General features: G+C 46.0%; 1 protein-coding gene across 1 annotated transcript in view; it reads left to right on the top strand.

Moving 5' to 3' along the window:
* LOC110516030 (mitochondrial dynamics protein MID51) overlaps positions 1-19,391 on the top strand; it is a 66,316-nt gene that overhangs the window by 31,139 nt on the left and 15,786 nt on the right. Inside the window, exon 4 of the mRNA XM_036973710.1 lies at positions 17,924-18,030. Coding sequence (XP_036829605.1) covers positions 17,924-18,030 — 107 coding nt within the window. The remainder of the gene's footprint in view (positions 1-17,923; positions 18,031-19,391) is intronic.

Genomic DNA, 19,391 nt, shown 5'->3' on the forward strand with positions numbered 1-19,391 from the left:
CACCACTAATGATCCAGAAAGGGACAGGACACTGATCACCACACCACTAATGATCCAGAAAGGTACAGGACATTGATCACCACACCACTAATGATCCAGAAAGGTACAGGACACTGATTACCACACTACACCACTAATGATCCAGAATGGTACAGGACACTGATCACCACACCACTAATGATCCAGAAAGGTACAGGACACTGATCACCACACCACTAATGATCCAGAAAGGTGCAGGACACTGATCACCACACTACACCACTAATGATCCAGAAAGGTACAGGACACTGATCACCACACCACTAATGATCCAGAAAGGGACAGGACACTGATCACCACACCACTAATGATCCAGAAAGGTACAGGACACTGATCACCACACCACTAATGATCCAGAAAGGTACAGGACACTGATTACCACACTACACCACTAATGATCCAGAATGGTACAGGACACTGATCACCACACCACTAATGATCCAGAAAGGTACAGGACACTGATCACCACACCACTAATGATCCAGAAAGGTACAGGACACTGATCACCACACTACACCACTAATGACCCAGAAAGGTACAGGACACTGATTACCACACCACTAATGATCCAGAAAGGTACAGGACACTGATCACCACACCACTAATGACCCAGAAAGGTACAGGACACTGATTACCACACCACTAATGATCCAGAAAGGTACAGGACACTGATCACCACACCACTAATGATCCAGAAAGGGACAGAACACTGATCACCACACCACTAATGATCCAGAAAGGTACAGGACACTGATTACCACACTACACCACTAATGATCCAGAATGGTACAGGACACTGATCACCACACCACTAATGATCCAGAAAGGTACAGGACACTGATCACCACACCACTAATGATCCAGAAAGGTGCAGGACACTGATCACCACACCACTAATGACCCAGAAAGGGACAGGACACTGATTACCACACCACTAATGACCCAGAAAGGTACAGGACACTGATCACCACACCACTAATGACCCAGAAAGGTACAGGACACTGATTACCACACCACTAATGATCCAGAAAGGGACAGGACACTGATCACCACTAATGATCCAGAAAGGTACAGGACACTGATTACCACACCACTAATGACCCATAAAGGTACAGGACACTGATCACCACACTACACCACTAATGATCCAGAAAGGGACAGGACACTGATTACCACACCACTAATGACCCAGAAAGGGACAGGACACTGATCACCACACCACTAATGATCCAGAAAGGTGCAGGACACTGATCACCACACCACTAATGACCCAGAAAGGGACAGGACACTGATTACCACACCACTAATGACCCAGAAAGGTACAGGACACTGATCACCACACCACTAATGACCCAGAAAGGTACAGGACACTGATTACCACACCACTAATGATCCAGAAAGGGACAGGACACTGATCACCACTAATGATCCAGAAAGGTACAGGACACTGATTACCACACCACTAATGACCCAGAAAGGTACAGGACACTGATCACCACACTACACCACTAATGATCCAGAAAGGGACAGGACACTGATTACCACACCACTAATGACCCAGAAAGGGACAGGACACTGATCACCACACCACTAATGATCCAGAAAGGTACAGGACACTGATCACCACACCACTAATGACCCAGAAAGGTACAGGACACTGATCACCACACTACACCACTAATGATCCAGAAAGGGACAGGACACTGATTACCACACCACTAATGACCCAGAAAGGGACAGGACACTGATCACCACACCACTAATGATCCAGAAAGGTACAGGACACTGATCACCACACCACTAATGACCCAGAAAGGTACAGGACACTGATTACCACACTACACCACTAATGATCCAGAAAGGGACAGGACACTGATCACCACACCACTAATGATCCAGAAAGGTACAGGACACTGATCACCACACCACTAATGACCCAGAAAGGTACAGGACACTGATTACCACACTACACCACTAATGATCCAGAAAGGTACAGGACACTGATTACCACACCACTAATGATCCAGAAAGGTACAGGCCACTGATTACCACACTACACCACTAATGATCCAGAAAGGGACAGGACACTGATTACCACACCACTAATGATCCAGAAAGGGACAGGACACTGATTACCACACCACTAATGACCCAGAAAGGGACAGGACACTGATCACCACACCACTAATGATCCAGAAAGGTACAGGACACTGATCACCACACCACTAATGACCCAGAAAGGTACAGGACACTGATTACCACACTACACCACTAATGATCCAGAAAGGTACAGGACACTGATCACCACACCACTAATGATCCAGAAAGGTACAGGACACTGATCACCACACCACTAATGACCCAGAAAGGTACAGGACACTGATTACCACACCACTAATGATCCAGAAAGGGACAGGACACTGATCACCACTAATGATCCAGAAAGGTACAGGACACTGATTACCACACCACTAATGACCCATAAAGGTACAGGACACTGATCACCACACTACACCACTAATGATCCAGAAAGGGACAGGACACTGATTACCACACCACTAATGACCCAGAAAGGGACAGGACACTGATCACCACACCACTAATGATCCAGAAAGGTACAGGACACTGATCACCACACCACTAATGACCCAGAAAGGTACAGGACACTGATTACCACACTACACCACTAATGATCCAGAAAGGGACAGGACACTGATCACCACACCACTAATGATCCAGAAAGGTACAGGACACTGATCACCACACCACTAATGACCCAGAAAGGTACAGGACACTGATTACCACACTACACCACTAATGATCCAGAAAGGTACAGGACACTGATTACCACACCACTAATGATCCAGAAAGGTACAGGCCACTGATTACCACACTACACCACTAATGATCCAGAAAGGGACAGGACACTGATTACCACACCACTAATGATCCAGAAAGGGACAGGACACTGATTACCACACCACTAATGACCCAGAAAGGGACAGGACACTGATCACCACACCACTAATGATCCAGAAAGGTACAGGACACTGATCACCACACCACTAATGACCCAGAAAGGTACAGGACACTGATTACCACACTACACCACTAATGATCCAGAAAGGTACAGGACACTGATCACCACACCACTAATGATCCAGAAAGGTACAGGACACTGATTACCACACCACTAATGATCCAGAAAGGGACAGGACACTGATTACCACACCACTAATGACCCAGAAAGGTACAGGACACTGATTACCACACTACTAATGATCCAGAAAGGTACAGGAAACTGATTACCACACCACTAATGATCCAGAAAGGTACAGGACACTGATCACCACTAATGATCCAGAAAGGTACAGGACACTGATTACCACACCACACCACTAATGATCCAGAAAGGTACAGGACACTGATCACCACACCACTAATGATCCAGACAGGGACAGGACACTGATCACCACACCACTAATGATCCAGAAAGGTACAGGACACTGATTACCACACTACACCACTAATGATCCAGAATGGTACAGGACACTGATTACCGCACTACACCACTAATGATCCAGAAAGGTACAGGACACTGATTACCACACCACTAATGATCCAGAAAGGTACAGGACACTGATTACCACACCACTAATGATCCAGAAAGGTACAGGACACTGATCACCACACCACTAATGATCCAGAAAGGGACAGAACACTGATCACCACACCACTAATGATCCAGAAAGGTACAGGACACTGATTACCACACCACTAATGATCCAGACAGGGACAGGACACTGATTACCACACTACACCACTAATGATCCAGAAATGGACAGGACATTGATCACCACACCACTAATGACCCAGAAAGGGACAGGACACTGATTACCACACCACTAATGACCCAGAAAGGTACAGGACACTGATCACCACACCACTAATGACCCAGAAAGGTACAGGACACTGATTACCACACCACTAATGATCCAGAAAGGGACAGGACACTGATCACCACTAATGATCCAGAAAGGTACAGGACACTGATTACCACACCACTAATGACCCAGAAAGGTACAGGACACTGATCACCACACTACACCACTAATGATCCAGAAAGGGACAGGACACTGATTACCACACCACTAATGACCCAGAAAGGGACAGGACACTGATCACCACACCACTAATGATCCAGAAAGGGACAGGACACTGATCACCACACCACTAATGATCCAGAAAGGTACAGGACACTGATCACCACACCACTAATGACCCAGAAAGGTACAGGACACTGATTACCACACTACACCACTAATGATCCAGAAAGGTACAGGACACTGATCACCACACCACTAATGATCCAGAAAGGTACAGGACACTGATTACCACACCACTAATGACCCAGAAAGGTACAGGACACTGATTACCACACTACTAATGATCCAGAAAGGTACAGGAAACTGATTACCACACCACTAATGATCCAGAAAGGTACAGGACACTGATCACCACTAATGATCCAGAAAGGTACAGGACACTGATTACCACACCACTAATGATCCAGACAGGGACAGGACACTGATTACCACACTACACCACTAATGATCCAGAAAGGTACAGGACACTGATTACCACACCACTAATGATCCAGACAGGGACAGGACACTGATTACCACACTACACCACTAATGATCCAGAAAGGGACAGGACACTGATCACCACACCACTAATGATCCAGAAAGGTACAGGACACTGATCACCACACTACACCACTAATGATCCAGAAAGGTACAGGACACTGATCACCACACCACTAATGATCCAGAAAGGGACAGGACCCTGATCACCACACCACTAATGATCCAGAAAGGTACAGGACACTGATCACCACACCACTAATGATCCAGAAAGGTACAGGACACTGATTACCACACTACACCACTAATGATCCAGAATGGTACAGGACACTGATCACCACACCACTAATGATCCAGAAAGGTACAGGACACTGATCACCACACCACTAATGATCCAGAAAGGTGCAGGACACTGATCACCACACTACACCACTAATGATCCAGAAAGGTACAGGACACTGATCACCACACCACTAATGATCCAGAAAGGTACAGGACACTGATTACCACACCACTAATGACCCAGAAAGGTACAGGACACTGATCACCACACTACACCACTAATGATCCAGAAAGGGACAGGACACTGATTACCACACCACTAATGACCCAGAAAGGGACAGGACACTGATCACCACACCACTAATGATCCAGAAAGGGACAGGACACTGATCACCACACCACTAATGATCCAGAAAGGTACAGGACACTGATCACCACACCACTAATGACCCAGAAAGGTACAGGACACTGATTACCACACTACACCACTAATGATCCAGAAAGGTACAGGACACTGATCACCACACCACTAATGATCCAGAAAGGTACAGGACACTGATTACCACACTACACCACTAATGATCCAGAAAGGGACAGGACACTGATTACCACACCACTAATGATCCAGAAAGGTACAGGACACTGATTACCACACCACTAATGATCCAGAAAGGTACAGGACACTGATCACCACACTACACCACTAATGATCCAGAAAGGTACAGGACACTGATTACCACACTACACCACTAATGATCCAGAAAGGTACAGGACACTGATTACCACATTACTAATGATCCAGAAAGGTACAGGAAACTAATTACCACACCACTAATGATCCAGAAAGGTACAGGACACTGATCACCACTAATGATCCAGAAAGGTACAGGACACTGATTACCACACCACTAATGATCCAGACAGGGACAGGACACTGATTACCACACTACACCACTAATGATCCAGAAAGGTACAGGACACTGATTACCACACCACTAATGATCCAGACAGGGACAGGACACTGATTACCACACTACACCACTAATGATCCAGAAAGGGACAGGACACTGATTACCACACCACTAATGATCCAGACAGGGACAGGACACTGATTACCACACTACACCACTAATGATCCAGAAAGGTACAGGACACTGATTACCACACCACTAATGATCCAGAAAGGTACAGGACACTGATTACCACACCACTAATGATCCAGAAAGGTACAGGACACTGATCACCACACTACACCACTAATGATCCAGAAAGGTACAGGACACTGATCACCACACCACTAATGATCCAGAAAGGGACAGGACACTGATCACCACACCACTAATGATCCAGAAAGGTACAGGACACTGATCACCACACCACTAATGATCCAGAAAGGTACAGGACACTGATTACCACACTACACCACTAATGATCCAGAATGGTACAGGACACTGATCACCACACCACTAATGATCCAGAAAGGTACAGGACACTTATCACCACACCACTAATGATCCAGAAAGGTGCAGGACACTGATCACCACACTACACCACTAATGATCCAGAAAGGTACAGGACACTGATCACCACACCACTAATGATCCAGAAAGGGACAGGACACTGATCACCACACCACTAATGATCCAGAAAGGTACAGGACACTGATCACCACACCACTAATGATCCAGAAAGGTACAGGACACTGATTACCACACTACACCACTAATGATCCAGAATGGTACAGGACACTGATCACCACACCACTAATGATCCAGAAAGGTACAGGACACTGATCACCACACCACTAATGATCCAGAAAGGTACAGGACACTGATCACCACACTACACCACTAATGACCCAGAAAGGTACAGGACACTGATTACCACACCACTAATGATCCAGAAAGGTACAGGACACTGATCACCACACCACTAATGACCCAGAAAGGTACAGGACACTGATTACCACACCACTAATGATCCAGAAAGGTACAGGACACTGATCACCACACCACTAATGATCCAGAAAGGGACAGAACACTGATCACCACACCACTAATGATCCAGAAAGGTACAGGACACTGATTACCACACTACACCACTAATGATCCAGAATGGTACAGGACACTGATCACCACACCACTAATGATCCAGAAAGGTACAGGACACTGATCACCACACCACTAATGATCCAGAAAGGTGCAGGACACTGATCACCACACCACTAATGACCCAGAAAGGGACAGGACACTGATTACCACACCACTAATGACCCAGAAAGGTACAGGACACTGATCACCACACCACTAATGACCCAGAAAGGTACAGGACACTGATTACCACACCACTAATGATCCAGAAAGGGACAGGACACTGATCACCACTAATGATCCAGAAAGGTACAGGACACTGATTACCACACCACTAATGACCCATAAAGGTACAGGACACTGATCACCACACTACACCACTAATGATCCAGAAAGGGACAGGACACTGATTACCACACCACTAATGACCCAGAAAGGGACAGGACACTGATCACCACACCACTAATGATCCAGAAAGGTGCAGGACACTGATCACCACACCACTAATGACCCAGAAAGGGACAGGACACTGATTACCACACCACTAATGACCCAGAAAGGTACAGGACACTGATCACCACACCACTAATGACCCAGAAAGGTACAGGACACTGATTACCACACCACTAATGATCCAGAAAGGGACAGGACACTGATCACCACTAATGATCCAGAAAGGTACAGGACACTGATTACCACACCACTAATGACCCAGAAAGGTACAGGACACTGATCACCACACTACACCACTAATGATCCAGAAAGGGACAGGACACTGATTACCACACCACTAATGACCCAGAAAGGGACAGGACACTGATCACCACACCACTAATGATCCAGAAAGGTACAGGACACTGATCACCACACCACTAATGACCCAGAAAGGTACAGGACACTGATCACCACACTACACCACTAATGATCCAGAAAGGGACAGGACACTGATTACCACACCACTAATGACCCAGAAAGGGACAGGACACTGATCACCACACCACTAATGATCCAGAAAGGTACAGGACCCTGATCACCACACCACTAATGACCCAGAAAGGTACAGGACACTGATTACCACACTACACCACTAATGATCCAGAAAGGGACAGGACACTGATCACCACACCACTAATGATCCAGAAAGGTACAGGACACTGATCACCACACCACTAATGACCCAGAAAGGTACAGGACACTGATTACCACACTACACCACTAATGATCCAGAAAGGTACAGGACACTGATTACCACACCACTAATGATCCAGAAAGGTACAGGCCACTGATTACCACACTACACCACTAATGATCCAGAAAGGGACAGGACACTGATTACCACACCACTAATGATCCAGAAAGGTACAGGACACTGATTACCACACCACTAATGACCCAGAAAGGTACAGGACACTGATTACCACACTACTAATGATCCAGAAAGGTACAGGAAACTGATTACCACACCACTAATGATCCAGAAAGGTACAGGACACTGATCACCACTAATGATCCAGAAAGGTACAGGACACTGATTACCACACCACTAATGATCCAGACAGGGACAGGACACTGATTACCACACTACACCACTAATGATCCAGAAAGGTACAGGACACTGATTACCACACCACTAATGATCCAGACAGGGACAGGACACTGATTACCACACTACACCACTAATGATCCAGAAAGGGACAGGACACTGATTACCACACCACTAATGATCCAGACAGGGACAGGACACTGATTACCACACTACACCACTAATGATCCAGAAAGGTACAGGACACTGATCACCACACCACTAATGATCCAGAAAGGGACAGGACACTGATCACCACACCACTAATGATCCAGAAAGGTACAGGACACTGATCACCACACTACACGACTAATGATCCAGAAAGGTACAGGACACTGATCACCACACCACTAATGATCCAGAAAGGGACAGGACACTGATCACCACACCACTAATGATCCAGAAAGGTTCAGGACACTGATCACCACACTACACCACTAATGATCCAGAAAGGTACAGGACACTGATCACCACACCACTAATGATCCAGAAAGGGACAGGACACTGATCACCACACCACTAATGATCCAGAAAGGTACAGGACACTGATCACCACACCACTAATGATCCAGAAAGGTACAGGACACTGATTACCACACTACACCACTAATGATCCAGAATGGTACAGGACACTGATCACCACACCACTAATGATCCAGAAAGGTACAGGACACTGATCACCACACCACTAATGATCCAGAAAGGTACAGGACACTGATCACCACACTACACCACTAATGATCCAGAAAGGGACAGGACACTGATCACCACACCACTAATGACCCAGAAAGGTACAGGACACTGATTACCACACCACTAATGATCCAGAAAGGGACAGGACACTGATCACCACACCACTAATGACCCAGAAAGGTACAGGACACTGATCACCACACCACTAATGATCCAGAAAGGGACAGGACACTGATTACCACACTACGCCACTAATGATCCAGAAAGGGACAGGACACTGATTACCACACCACTAATGATCCAGACAGGGACAGGACACTGATTACCACACTACACCACTAATGATCCAGAAAGGGACAGGACACTGATCACCACACCACTAATGACCCAGAAAGGTACAGGACACTGATTACCACACCACTAATGACCCAGAAAGGGACAGGACACTGATTACCACACTACGCCACTAATGATCCAGAAAGGGACAGGACACTGATTACCACACCACTAATGATCCAGACAGGGACAGGACACTGATTACCACACCACTAATGACCCAGAAAGGTACAGGACACTGATCACCACACCACTAATGATCCAGAAAGGGACAGGACACTGATTACCACACTACGCCACTAATGATCCAGAAAGGGACAGGACACTGATTACCACACCACTAATGATCCAGACAGGGACAGGACACTGATTACCACACTACACCACTAATGATCCAGAAAGGGACAGGACACTGATCACCACACCACTAATGACCCAGAAAGGTACAGGACACTGATCACCACACCACTAATGATCCAGAAAGGGACAGGACACTGATTACCACACTACGCCACTAATGATCCAGAAAGGTACAGGACACTGATCACCACACCACTAATGATCCAGAAAGGTACAGGACACTGATCACCACACCACTAATGATCCAGAAAGGTACAGGACACTGATTACCACACCACACCACTAATGATCCAGAAAGGTACAGGACACTGATCACCACACCACTAATGATCCAGAAAGGTACAGGACACTGATCACCACACCACTAATGATCCAGAAAGGTACAGGACACTGATTACCACACCACACCACTAATGATCCAGAAAGGTACAGGACACTGATTACCGCACTACACCACTAATGATCCAGAAAGGTACAGGACACTGATCACCACACCACTAATGACCCAGAAAGGTACAGGACACTGATCACCACACTACACCACTAATGATCCAGAAAGGTACAGGACACTGATCACCACACCACTAATGACCCAGAAAGGTACAGGACACTGATCACCACACTACACCACTAATGATCCAGAAAGGTACAGGACACTGATTACCACACCACACCACTAATGATCCAGAAAGGTACAGGACACTGATCACCACACCACTAATGACCCAGAAAGGTACAGGACACTGATCACCACACTACACCACTAATGATCCAGAAAGGTACAGGACACTGATCACCACACATCTAATGATCCAGAAAGGTACAGGACACTGATTACCACACTACACCACTAATGATCCAGAAAGGTACAGGACACTGATTACCACACCACTAATGACCCAGAAAGGGACAGGACACTGATTACCACACCACTAATGATCCAGACAGGGACAGGACACTGATTACCACACTACGCCACTAATGATCCAGAAAGGGACAGGACACTGATTACCACACCACTAATGATCCAGACAGGGACAGGACACTGATTACCACACTACACCACTAATGATCCAGAAAGGGACAGGACACTGATCACCACACCACTAATGACCCAGAAAGGTACAGGACACTGATTACCACACCACTAATGACCCAGAAAGGGACAGGACACTGATTACCACACTACGCCACTAATGATCCAGAAAGGGACAGGACACTGATTACCACACCACTAATGATCCAGACAGGGACAGGACACTGATTACCACACCACTAATGACCCAGAAAGGTACAGGACACTGATCACCACACCACTAATGATCCAGAAAGGGACAGGACACTGATTACCACACTACGCCACTAATGATCCAGAAAGGGACAGGACACTGATTACCACACCACTAATGATCCAGACAGGGACAGGACACTGATTACCACACTACACCACTAATGATCCAGAAAGGGACAGGACACTGATCACCACACCACTAATGACCCAGAAAGGTACAGGACACTGATCACCACACCACTAATGATCCAGAAAGGGACAGGACACTGATTACCACACTACGCCACTAATGATCCAGAAAGGTACAGGACACTGATCACCACACCACTAATGATCCAGAAAGGTACAGGACACTGATCACCACACCACTAATGATCCAGAAAGGTACAGGACACTGATTACCACACCACACCACTAATGATCCAGAAAGGTACAGGACACTGATCACCACACCACTAATGATCCAGAAAGGTACAGGACACTGATCACCACACCACTAATGATCCAGAAAGGTACAGGACACTGATTACCACACCACACCACTAATGATCCAGAAAGGTACAGGACACTGATTACCGCACTACACCACTAATGATCCAGAAAGGTACAGGACACTGATCACCACACCACTAATGACCCAGAAAGGTACAGGACACTGATCACCACACTACACCACTAATGATCCAGAAAGGTACAGGACACTGATCACCACACCACTAATGACCCAGAAAGGTACAGGACACTGATCACCACACTACACCACTAATGATCCAGAAAGGTACAGGACACTGATTACCACACCACACCACTAATGATCCAGAAAGGTACAGGACACTGATCACCACACCACTAATGACCCAGAAAGGTACAGGACACTGATCACCACACTACACCACTAATGATCCAGAAAGGTACAGGACACTGATCACCACACATCTAATGATCCAGAAAGGTACAGGACACTGATTACCACACTACACCACTAATGATCCAGAAAGGTACAGGACACTGATTACCACACCACTAATGACCCAGAAAGGGACAGGACACTGATTACCACACCACTAATGATCCAGAAAGGTACAGGACACTGATTACCACACCACTAATGATCCAGAAAGGGACAGGACACTGATTACCACACCACTAATGATCCAGAAAGGTACAGGACACTGATTACCACACTACACCACTACTGATCCAGAAAGGTACAGGACACTGATCACCACACCACTAATGATCCAGAATGGTACAGGACACTGATTACCACACCACTAATGATCCAGAAAGGTACAGGACACTGATTACCACACCACTAATGATCCAGAAAGGTACAGGACACTGATTACCACACTACACCACTAATGATCCAGAAAGGTACAGGACACTGATTACCACACCACTAATGATCCAGAAAGGTACAGGACACTGATCACCACACCACTAATGATCCAGAAAGGTACAGGACACTGATCACCACACCACTAATGATCCAGAAAGGTACAGGACACTGATTACCACACCACTAATGATCCAGAAAGTGACAGGACACTGATTACCACACCACTAATGATCCAGAAAGGTACAGGACACTGATTACCACACTACACCACTAATGATCCAGAAAGGTACAGGACACTGATCACCACACCACTAATGATCCAGAATGGTACAGGACACTGATCACCACCTCACTAATGATCCAGAAAGGTACAGGACACTGATCACCACACCACTAATTATCCAGAAAGGTACAGGACACTGATTACCACACTACTAATGATCCAGAAAGGTACAGGACACTGATTACCACACTACACCACTAATGATCCAGAAAGGGACAGGACACTGATCACCACACCACTAATGATCCAGAAAGGTACAGGACACTGATCACCACACCACTAATGATCCAGACAGGGAAAGGACACTGATTACCACACCACTAATGATCCAGAAAGGTACAGGACACTGATTACCACACTACACCACTAATGATCCAGGAAGGTACAGGACACTGATCACCACACCACTAATGATCCAGAAAGGTACAGGACACTGATTACCACACCACTAATGATCCAGAAAGGTACAGGACACTGATTACCACACTACACCACTAATGATCCAGAAAGGTACAGGACACTGATTACCACACTACACCACTAATGACCCAGAAAGGTACAGGATACTGATCACCACATCACTAATGACCCAGAAAGGTACAGGACACTGATCACCACACCACTAATGACCCAGAAAGGTACAGGACACTGATCACCACACCACTAATGACCCAGAAAGGTACAGGGAACTGATCACCACACCACTAATGATCCAGAAAGGTACAGGACACTGATCACCACACCACTAATGATCCAGAAAGGTACAGGACACTGATTACCACACCACTAATGATCCAGAAAGGTACAGGACACTGATTACCACACCACTAATGATCCAGAAAGGTACAGGACACTGATCACCACACCACTAATGATCCAGAAAGGTACAGGACACTGATTATCACACCACTAATGATCCAGAAAGGTACAGGACACTGATTACCACACCACTAATGATCCAGAAAGGTACAGGACACTGATTACCACACCACTAATGACCCGGAAAGGTACAGGACACTGATTACCACACCACTAATGATCCAGAAAGGTACAGGACACTGATCACCACACCACTAATGATCCAGAAAGGTACAGGACACTGATTACCACACCAATAATGATCCAGAAAGGTACAGGACACTGATTACCACACTACACCACTAATGACCCAGAAAGGTACAGGACACTGATCACCACACCACTAATGACCCAGAAAGGTACAGGACACTGATCACCACACCACTAATGACCCAGAAAGGTACAGGACACTGATCACCACACCACTAATGACCCAGAAAGGTACAGGACACTGATTACCACACTACACCACTAATGATCCAGAAAGGTACAGGACACTGATCACCACACCACTAATGATCCAGAAAGGTACAGGGCACTGATTACCACACCACACCACTAATGATCCAGAAAGGGACAGGACACTGATCACCACACCACTAATGATCCAGAAAGGTACAGGACACCGATTACCACACTACACCACTAATGATCCAGAAAGATACAGGACACTGATCACCACACCACTAATGATCCAGAAAGGTACAGGGCACTGATTACCACACCACTAATGACCCAGAAAGGGACAGGACACTGATTACCACACCACTAATGATCCAGAAAGGTACAGGACACTGATCACCACACCACTAATGACCCAGAAAGGTACAGGACACTGATTACCACACCACTAATGATCCAGAAAGGGACAGGACACTGATTACCACACCACTAATGATCCAGAAAGGTACAGAACACTGATTACCACACCACTAATGATCCAGAAAGGTACAGGACACTGATTACCACACCACTAATGATCCAGAAAGGTACAGGACACTGATCACCACACCACTAATGATCCAGAAAGGTACAGGACACTGATTATCACACCACTAATGATCCAGAAAGGTACAGGACACTGATTACCACACCACTAATGATCCAGAAAGGTACAGGACACTGATTACCACACCACTAATGACCCGGAAAGGTACAGGACACTGATTACCACACCACTAATGATCCAGAAAGGTACAGGACACTGATCATCACACCACTAATGATCCAGAAAGGTACAGGACACTGATTACCACACCAATAATGATCCAGAAAGGTACAGGACACTGATTACCACACTACACCACTAATGACCCAGAAAGGTACAGGACACTGATCACCACACCACTAATGACCCAGAAAGGTACAGGACACTGATCACCACACCACTAATGACCCAGAAAGGTACAGGACACTGATCACCACACCACTAATGACCCAGAAAGGTACAGGACACTGATTACCACACTACACCACTAATGATCCAGAAAGGTACAGGACACTGATCACCACACCACTAATGATCCAGAAAGGTACAGGGCACTGATTACCACACCACACCACTAATGATCCAGAAAGGGACAGGACACTGATCACCACACCACTAATGATCCAGAAAGGTACAGGACACCGATTACCACACTACACCACTAATGATCCAGAAAGATACAGGACACTGATCACCACACCACTAATGATCCAGAAAGGTACAGGGCACTGATTACCACACCACTAATGACCCAGAAAGGGACAGGACACTGATTACCACACCACTAATGATCCAGAAAGGTACAGGACACTGATCACCACACCACTAATGACCCAGAAAGGTACAGGACACTGATTACCACACCACTAATGATCCAGAAAGGGACAGGACACTGATTACCACACCACTAATGATCCAGAAAGGTACAGGACACTGATTACCACACTACACCACTAATGACCCAGAAAGGTACAGGACACTGATCACCACACCACTAATGATCCAGAAAGGTACAGGACACTGATTACCACACCACTAATGACCCAGAAAGGGACAGGACACTGATTACCACACCACTAATGATCCAGAAAGGTACAGGACACTGATCACCACACCACTAATGATCCAGAAAGGTACAGGACACTGATTACCACACCACTAATGACCCAGAAAGGGACAGGACACTGATTACCACACCACTAATGATCCAGAAAGGGACAGGACACTGATCAAAACACCACTAATGATCCAGAAAGGTACAGGACACTGATTACCACACCACACCACTAATGATCCAGAAAGGGACTGGACACTGATCACCACACCACTAATGATCCAGAAAGGTACAGGACACTGATCACCACACTACACCACTAATGATCCAGAAAGGTACAGGGCACTGATTACCACACCACACCACTAATGATCCAGAAAGGGACAGGACACTGATCACCACACCACACCACTAATGATCCAGAAAGGTACAGGACACTGATCACCACACCACTAATGATCCAGAAAGGTACAGGACACCGATTACCACACTACACCACTAATGATCCAGAAAGGTACAGGACACTGATCACCACACCACTAATGATCCAGAAAGGTACAGGACACTGATTACCACACCACACCACTAATGATCCAGAAAGGTACAGGACACTGATCACCACACCACTAATGATCCAGAAAGGTACAGGACACTGATCACCACACCACTAATGATCCAGAAAGGTACAGGACACCGATTACCACACTACACCACTAATGATCCAGAAAGGTACAGGACACTGATCACCACACCACTAATGATCCAGAAAGGTACAGGACACTGATCACCACACCACTAATGATCCAGAAAGGTACAGGACACTGATCACCACACCACTAATGATCCAGAAAGGGACAGGACACTGATCACCACACCACACCACTAATGATCCAGAAAGGTACAGGACACTGATCACCACACCACTAATGATCCAGAAAGGGACAGGACACTGATCACCACACCACTAATGATCCAGAAAGGTACAGGACACTGATCACCACACCACTAATGATCCAGAAAGGTACAGGACACTGATTACCACACCACTAATGATCCAGAAAGGGACAGGACACTGATTACCACACGACTAATGATCCAGAAAGGTACAGGACACTGATCACCACACTACACCACTAATGATCCAGAAAGGTACAGGACACTGATTACCACACCACTAATGATCCAGAAAGGTACAGGACACTGATTACCACACCACTAATGACCTAGAAAGGTACAGGACACTGATCACCACACCACTAATGATCCATGACGACACTATATCTCTACTGTTAACGTTGGTGGATTGGAGACTCGTTGGGCGTTGTAGTCGTCTTCAGAGACTGACAGATCTACAAATCACCTTGCGTTATAAATACTCATTATTTGTAGATCAGTCAGTCACAATTTACCCATGATGCATCAGGGTTTTAATGCTCTCCGACACGGCCATTCTCATTCCTATCTCTTCCTCCTTTCACTCTCTTGCTCTCTCTTTCTTACCCCATCCTCTCTTTCCTCTTTCTCACCCCACCCCACCCTTTCTCTCCTCTCTTCTTTCTCACCCCACCCTCTCTCTCCTCTCTTCTTTCTCACCCCACCCTCTCTCTCCTCTCTTCTTTCTCACCCCACCCTCTCTCTCCTCTCTCTTCTTTCTCACCCCATCCTCTCTCTCCTCTCTCTTCTTTCTCACCCCATCCTCTCTGTCTTCTCTTCTTTCTCACCCCATCCTCTCTCTCCTCTCTCTTCTTTCTCACCCCATCCTCTCTCTCCTCTCTCTTCTTTCTCACCCCATCCTCTCTGTCTTCTCTTCTTTCTCACCCCATCCTCTCTCTCCTCTCTTCTTTCTCACCCCATCCTCTCTCTCTTCTCTTCTTTCTCACCCCACCCTCTCTCCTCTCTCTTCTTTCTCACCCCACCCTCTCTCTCCTCTCTTCTTTCTCACCCCACCCTCTCTCTTCTTTCTCACCCCACCCTCTCTTCTTTCTCACCCCATCCTCTCTCTCCTCTCTCTTCTTTCTCACCCCACCCTCTCTCTCCTCTCTCCTCTTTCTCACCCCATCCTCTCTCCTCTCTCTCTAGCTGACCTGTGCCAGCCCCAGCAGCAGAAGTCTAGTCTGAATGAGAAGCCTGTCAACGCAGCAGAGCCCCAGAGACCCAAGAGCCTACAGCTGTCTCTCACCCTGCAGGTATGACCCTTGACCTCTAGCCAGGAGTTTACGTTGGTGTTCCTGGCTGACTGCATTGCATCAACATGACTGTGTGCGATCTGATTGTGTGGCCCAGTTGGTAGAGCGTGGTACTTGCAACGTCAAGGATCGTGGGTTCGATTCCTGCTAGGGACAACCCTACGAAAAACCATTTTTCCCCACGTTGTTACATTACATCCTTATTCTAAAAATTATTAAATAAATGTTTTTAAGGTATATAAGGTATTTCTGTTTTTTATTTTGAATATATTTGTAAACATTCCTGAACTGTTTGTCTTTGTCGTTATGAGGTATTGTGTGTAGATTGATGAGGGGAAACGATTGAATTCATTTTAGAATAAGGCTGTAACGTAACAAAATGTGGAAAAAGTCAAGGGGTCTGAATTCTTTCTGAATGCCGTGCATGTTATGATGTGGTTAGCTGGTATGTTATGATGTGGTTAGCTGGCATGTTATGATGTGGTTAGCTGGTATGTTATGATGTGGTTAGCTGGTATGTTATGATGTGGTTAGCTGGTATGTTATGATGTGGTTAGCTGGTATGTTATGATGTGGTTAGCTGGTATGTTATGATGTGGTTAGCTGGTATGTTATGCTGTATGTTATCATGTGGTTAGCTGGTATGTTATGATGTGGTTAGCTGGTATGTTATGATGTGGTTAGCTGGCATGTTATGCTGTATGTTATGATGTGGTTAGCTGGTATGTTATGATGTGGTTAGCTGGTATGTTATGATGTGGTTAGCTGGTATGTTATGATGTGGTTAGCTGGTATGTTATGCTGTATGTTATGATGTGGTTAGCTGGCATGTTATGATGTGGTTAGCTGGTATGTTATGATGTGGTTAGCTGGTATGTTATGATGTGGTTAGCTGGTATGTTATGATGTGGTTAGCTGGTATGTTATGATGTGGTTAGCTGGTATGTTATGATGTGGTTAGCTGGCATGTTATGATGTGGTTAGCTGGTATGTTATGATGTGGTTAGCTGGTATGTTATGATGTGGTTAGCTGGCATGTTATGATGTGGTTAGCTGGTATGTTATGATGTGGTTAGCTGGTATGTTATGATGTGGTTAGCTGGTATGTTATGATGTGGTTAGCTGGTATGTTATGATGTGGTTAGCTGGTATGTTATGATGTGGTTAGCTGGTATGTTATGATGTGGTTAGCTGGTATGTTATGATGTGGTTAGCTGGTATGTTATGATGTGGTTAGCTGGTATGTTATGATGTGGTTAGCTGGTATGTTATGATGTGGTTAGCTGGTATGTTATGATGTGGTTAGCTGGTATGTTATGATGTGGTTAGCTGGTATGTTATGATGTGGTTAGTTGGTATGT

This window comes from Oncorhynchus mykiss, unplaced genomic scaffold, assembly GCF_013265735.2.
Source record: "Oncorhynchus mykiss isolate Arlee unplaced genomic scaffold, USDA_OmykA_1.1 un_scaffold_296, whole genome shotgun sequence".
In the NCBI taxonomy this organism is placed as follows: domain Eukaryota; kingdom Metazoa; phylum Chordata; class Actinopteri; order Salmoniformes; family Salmonidae; genus Oncorhynchus; species Oncorhynchus mykiss.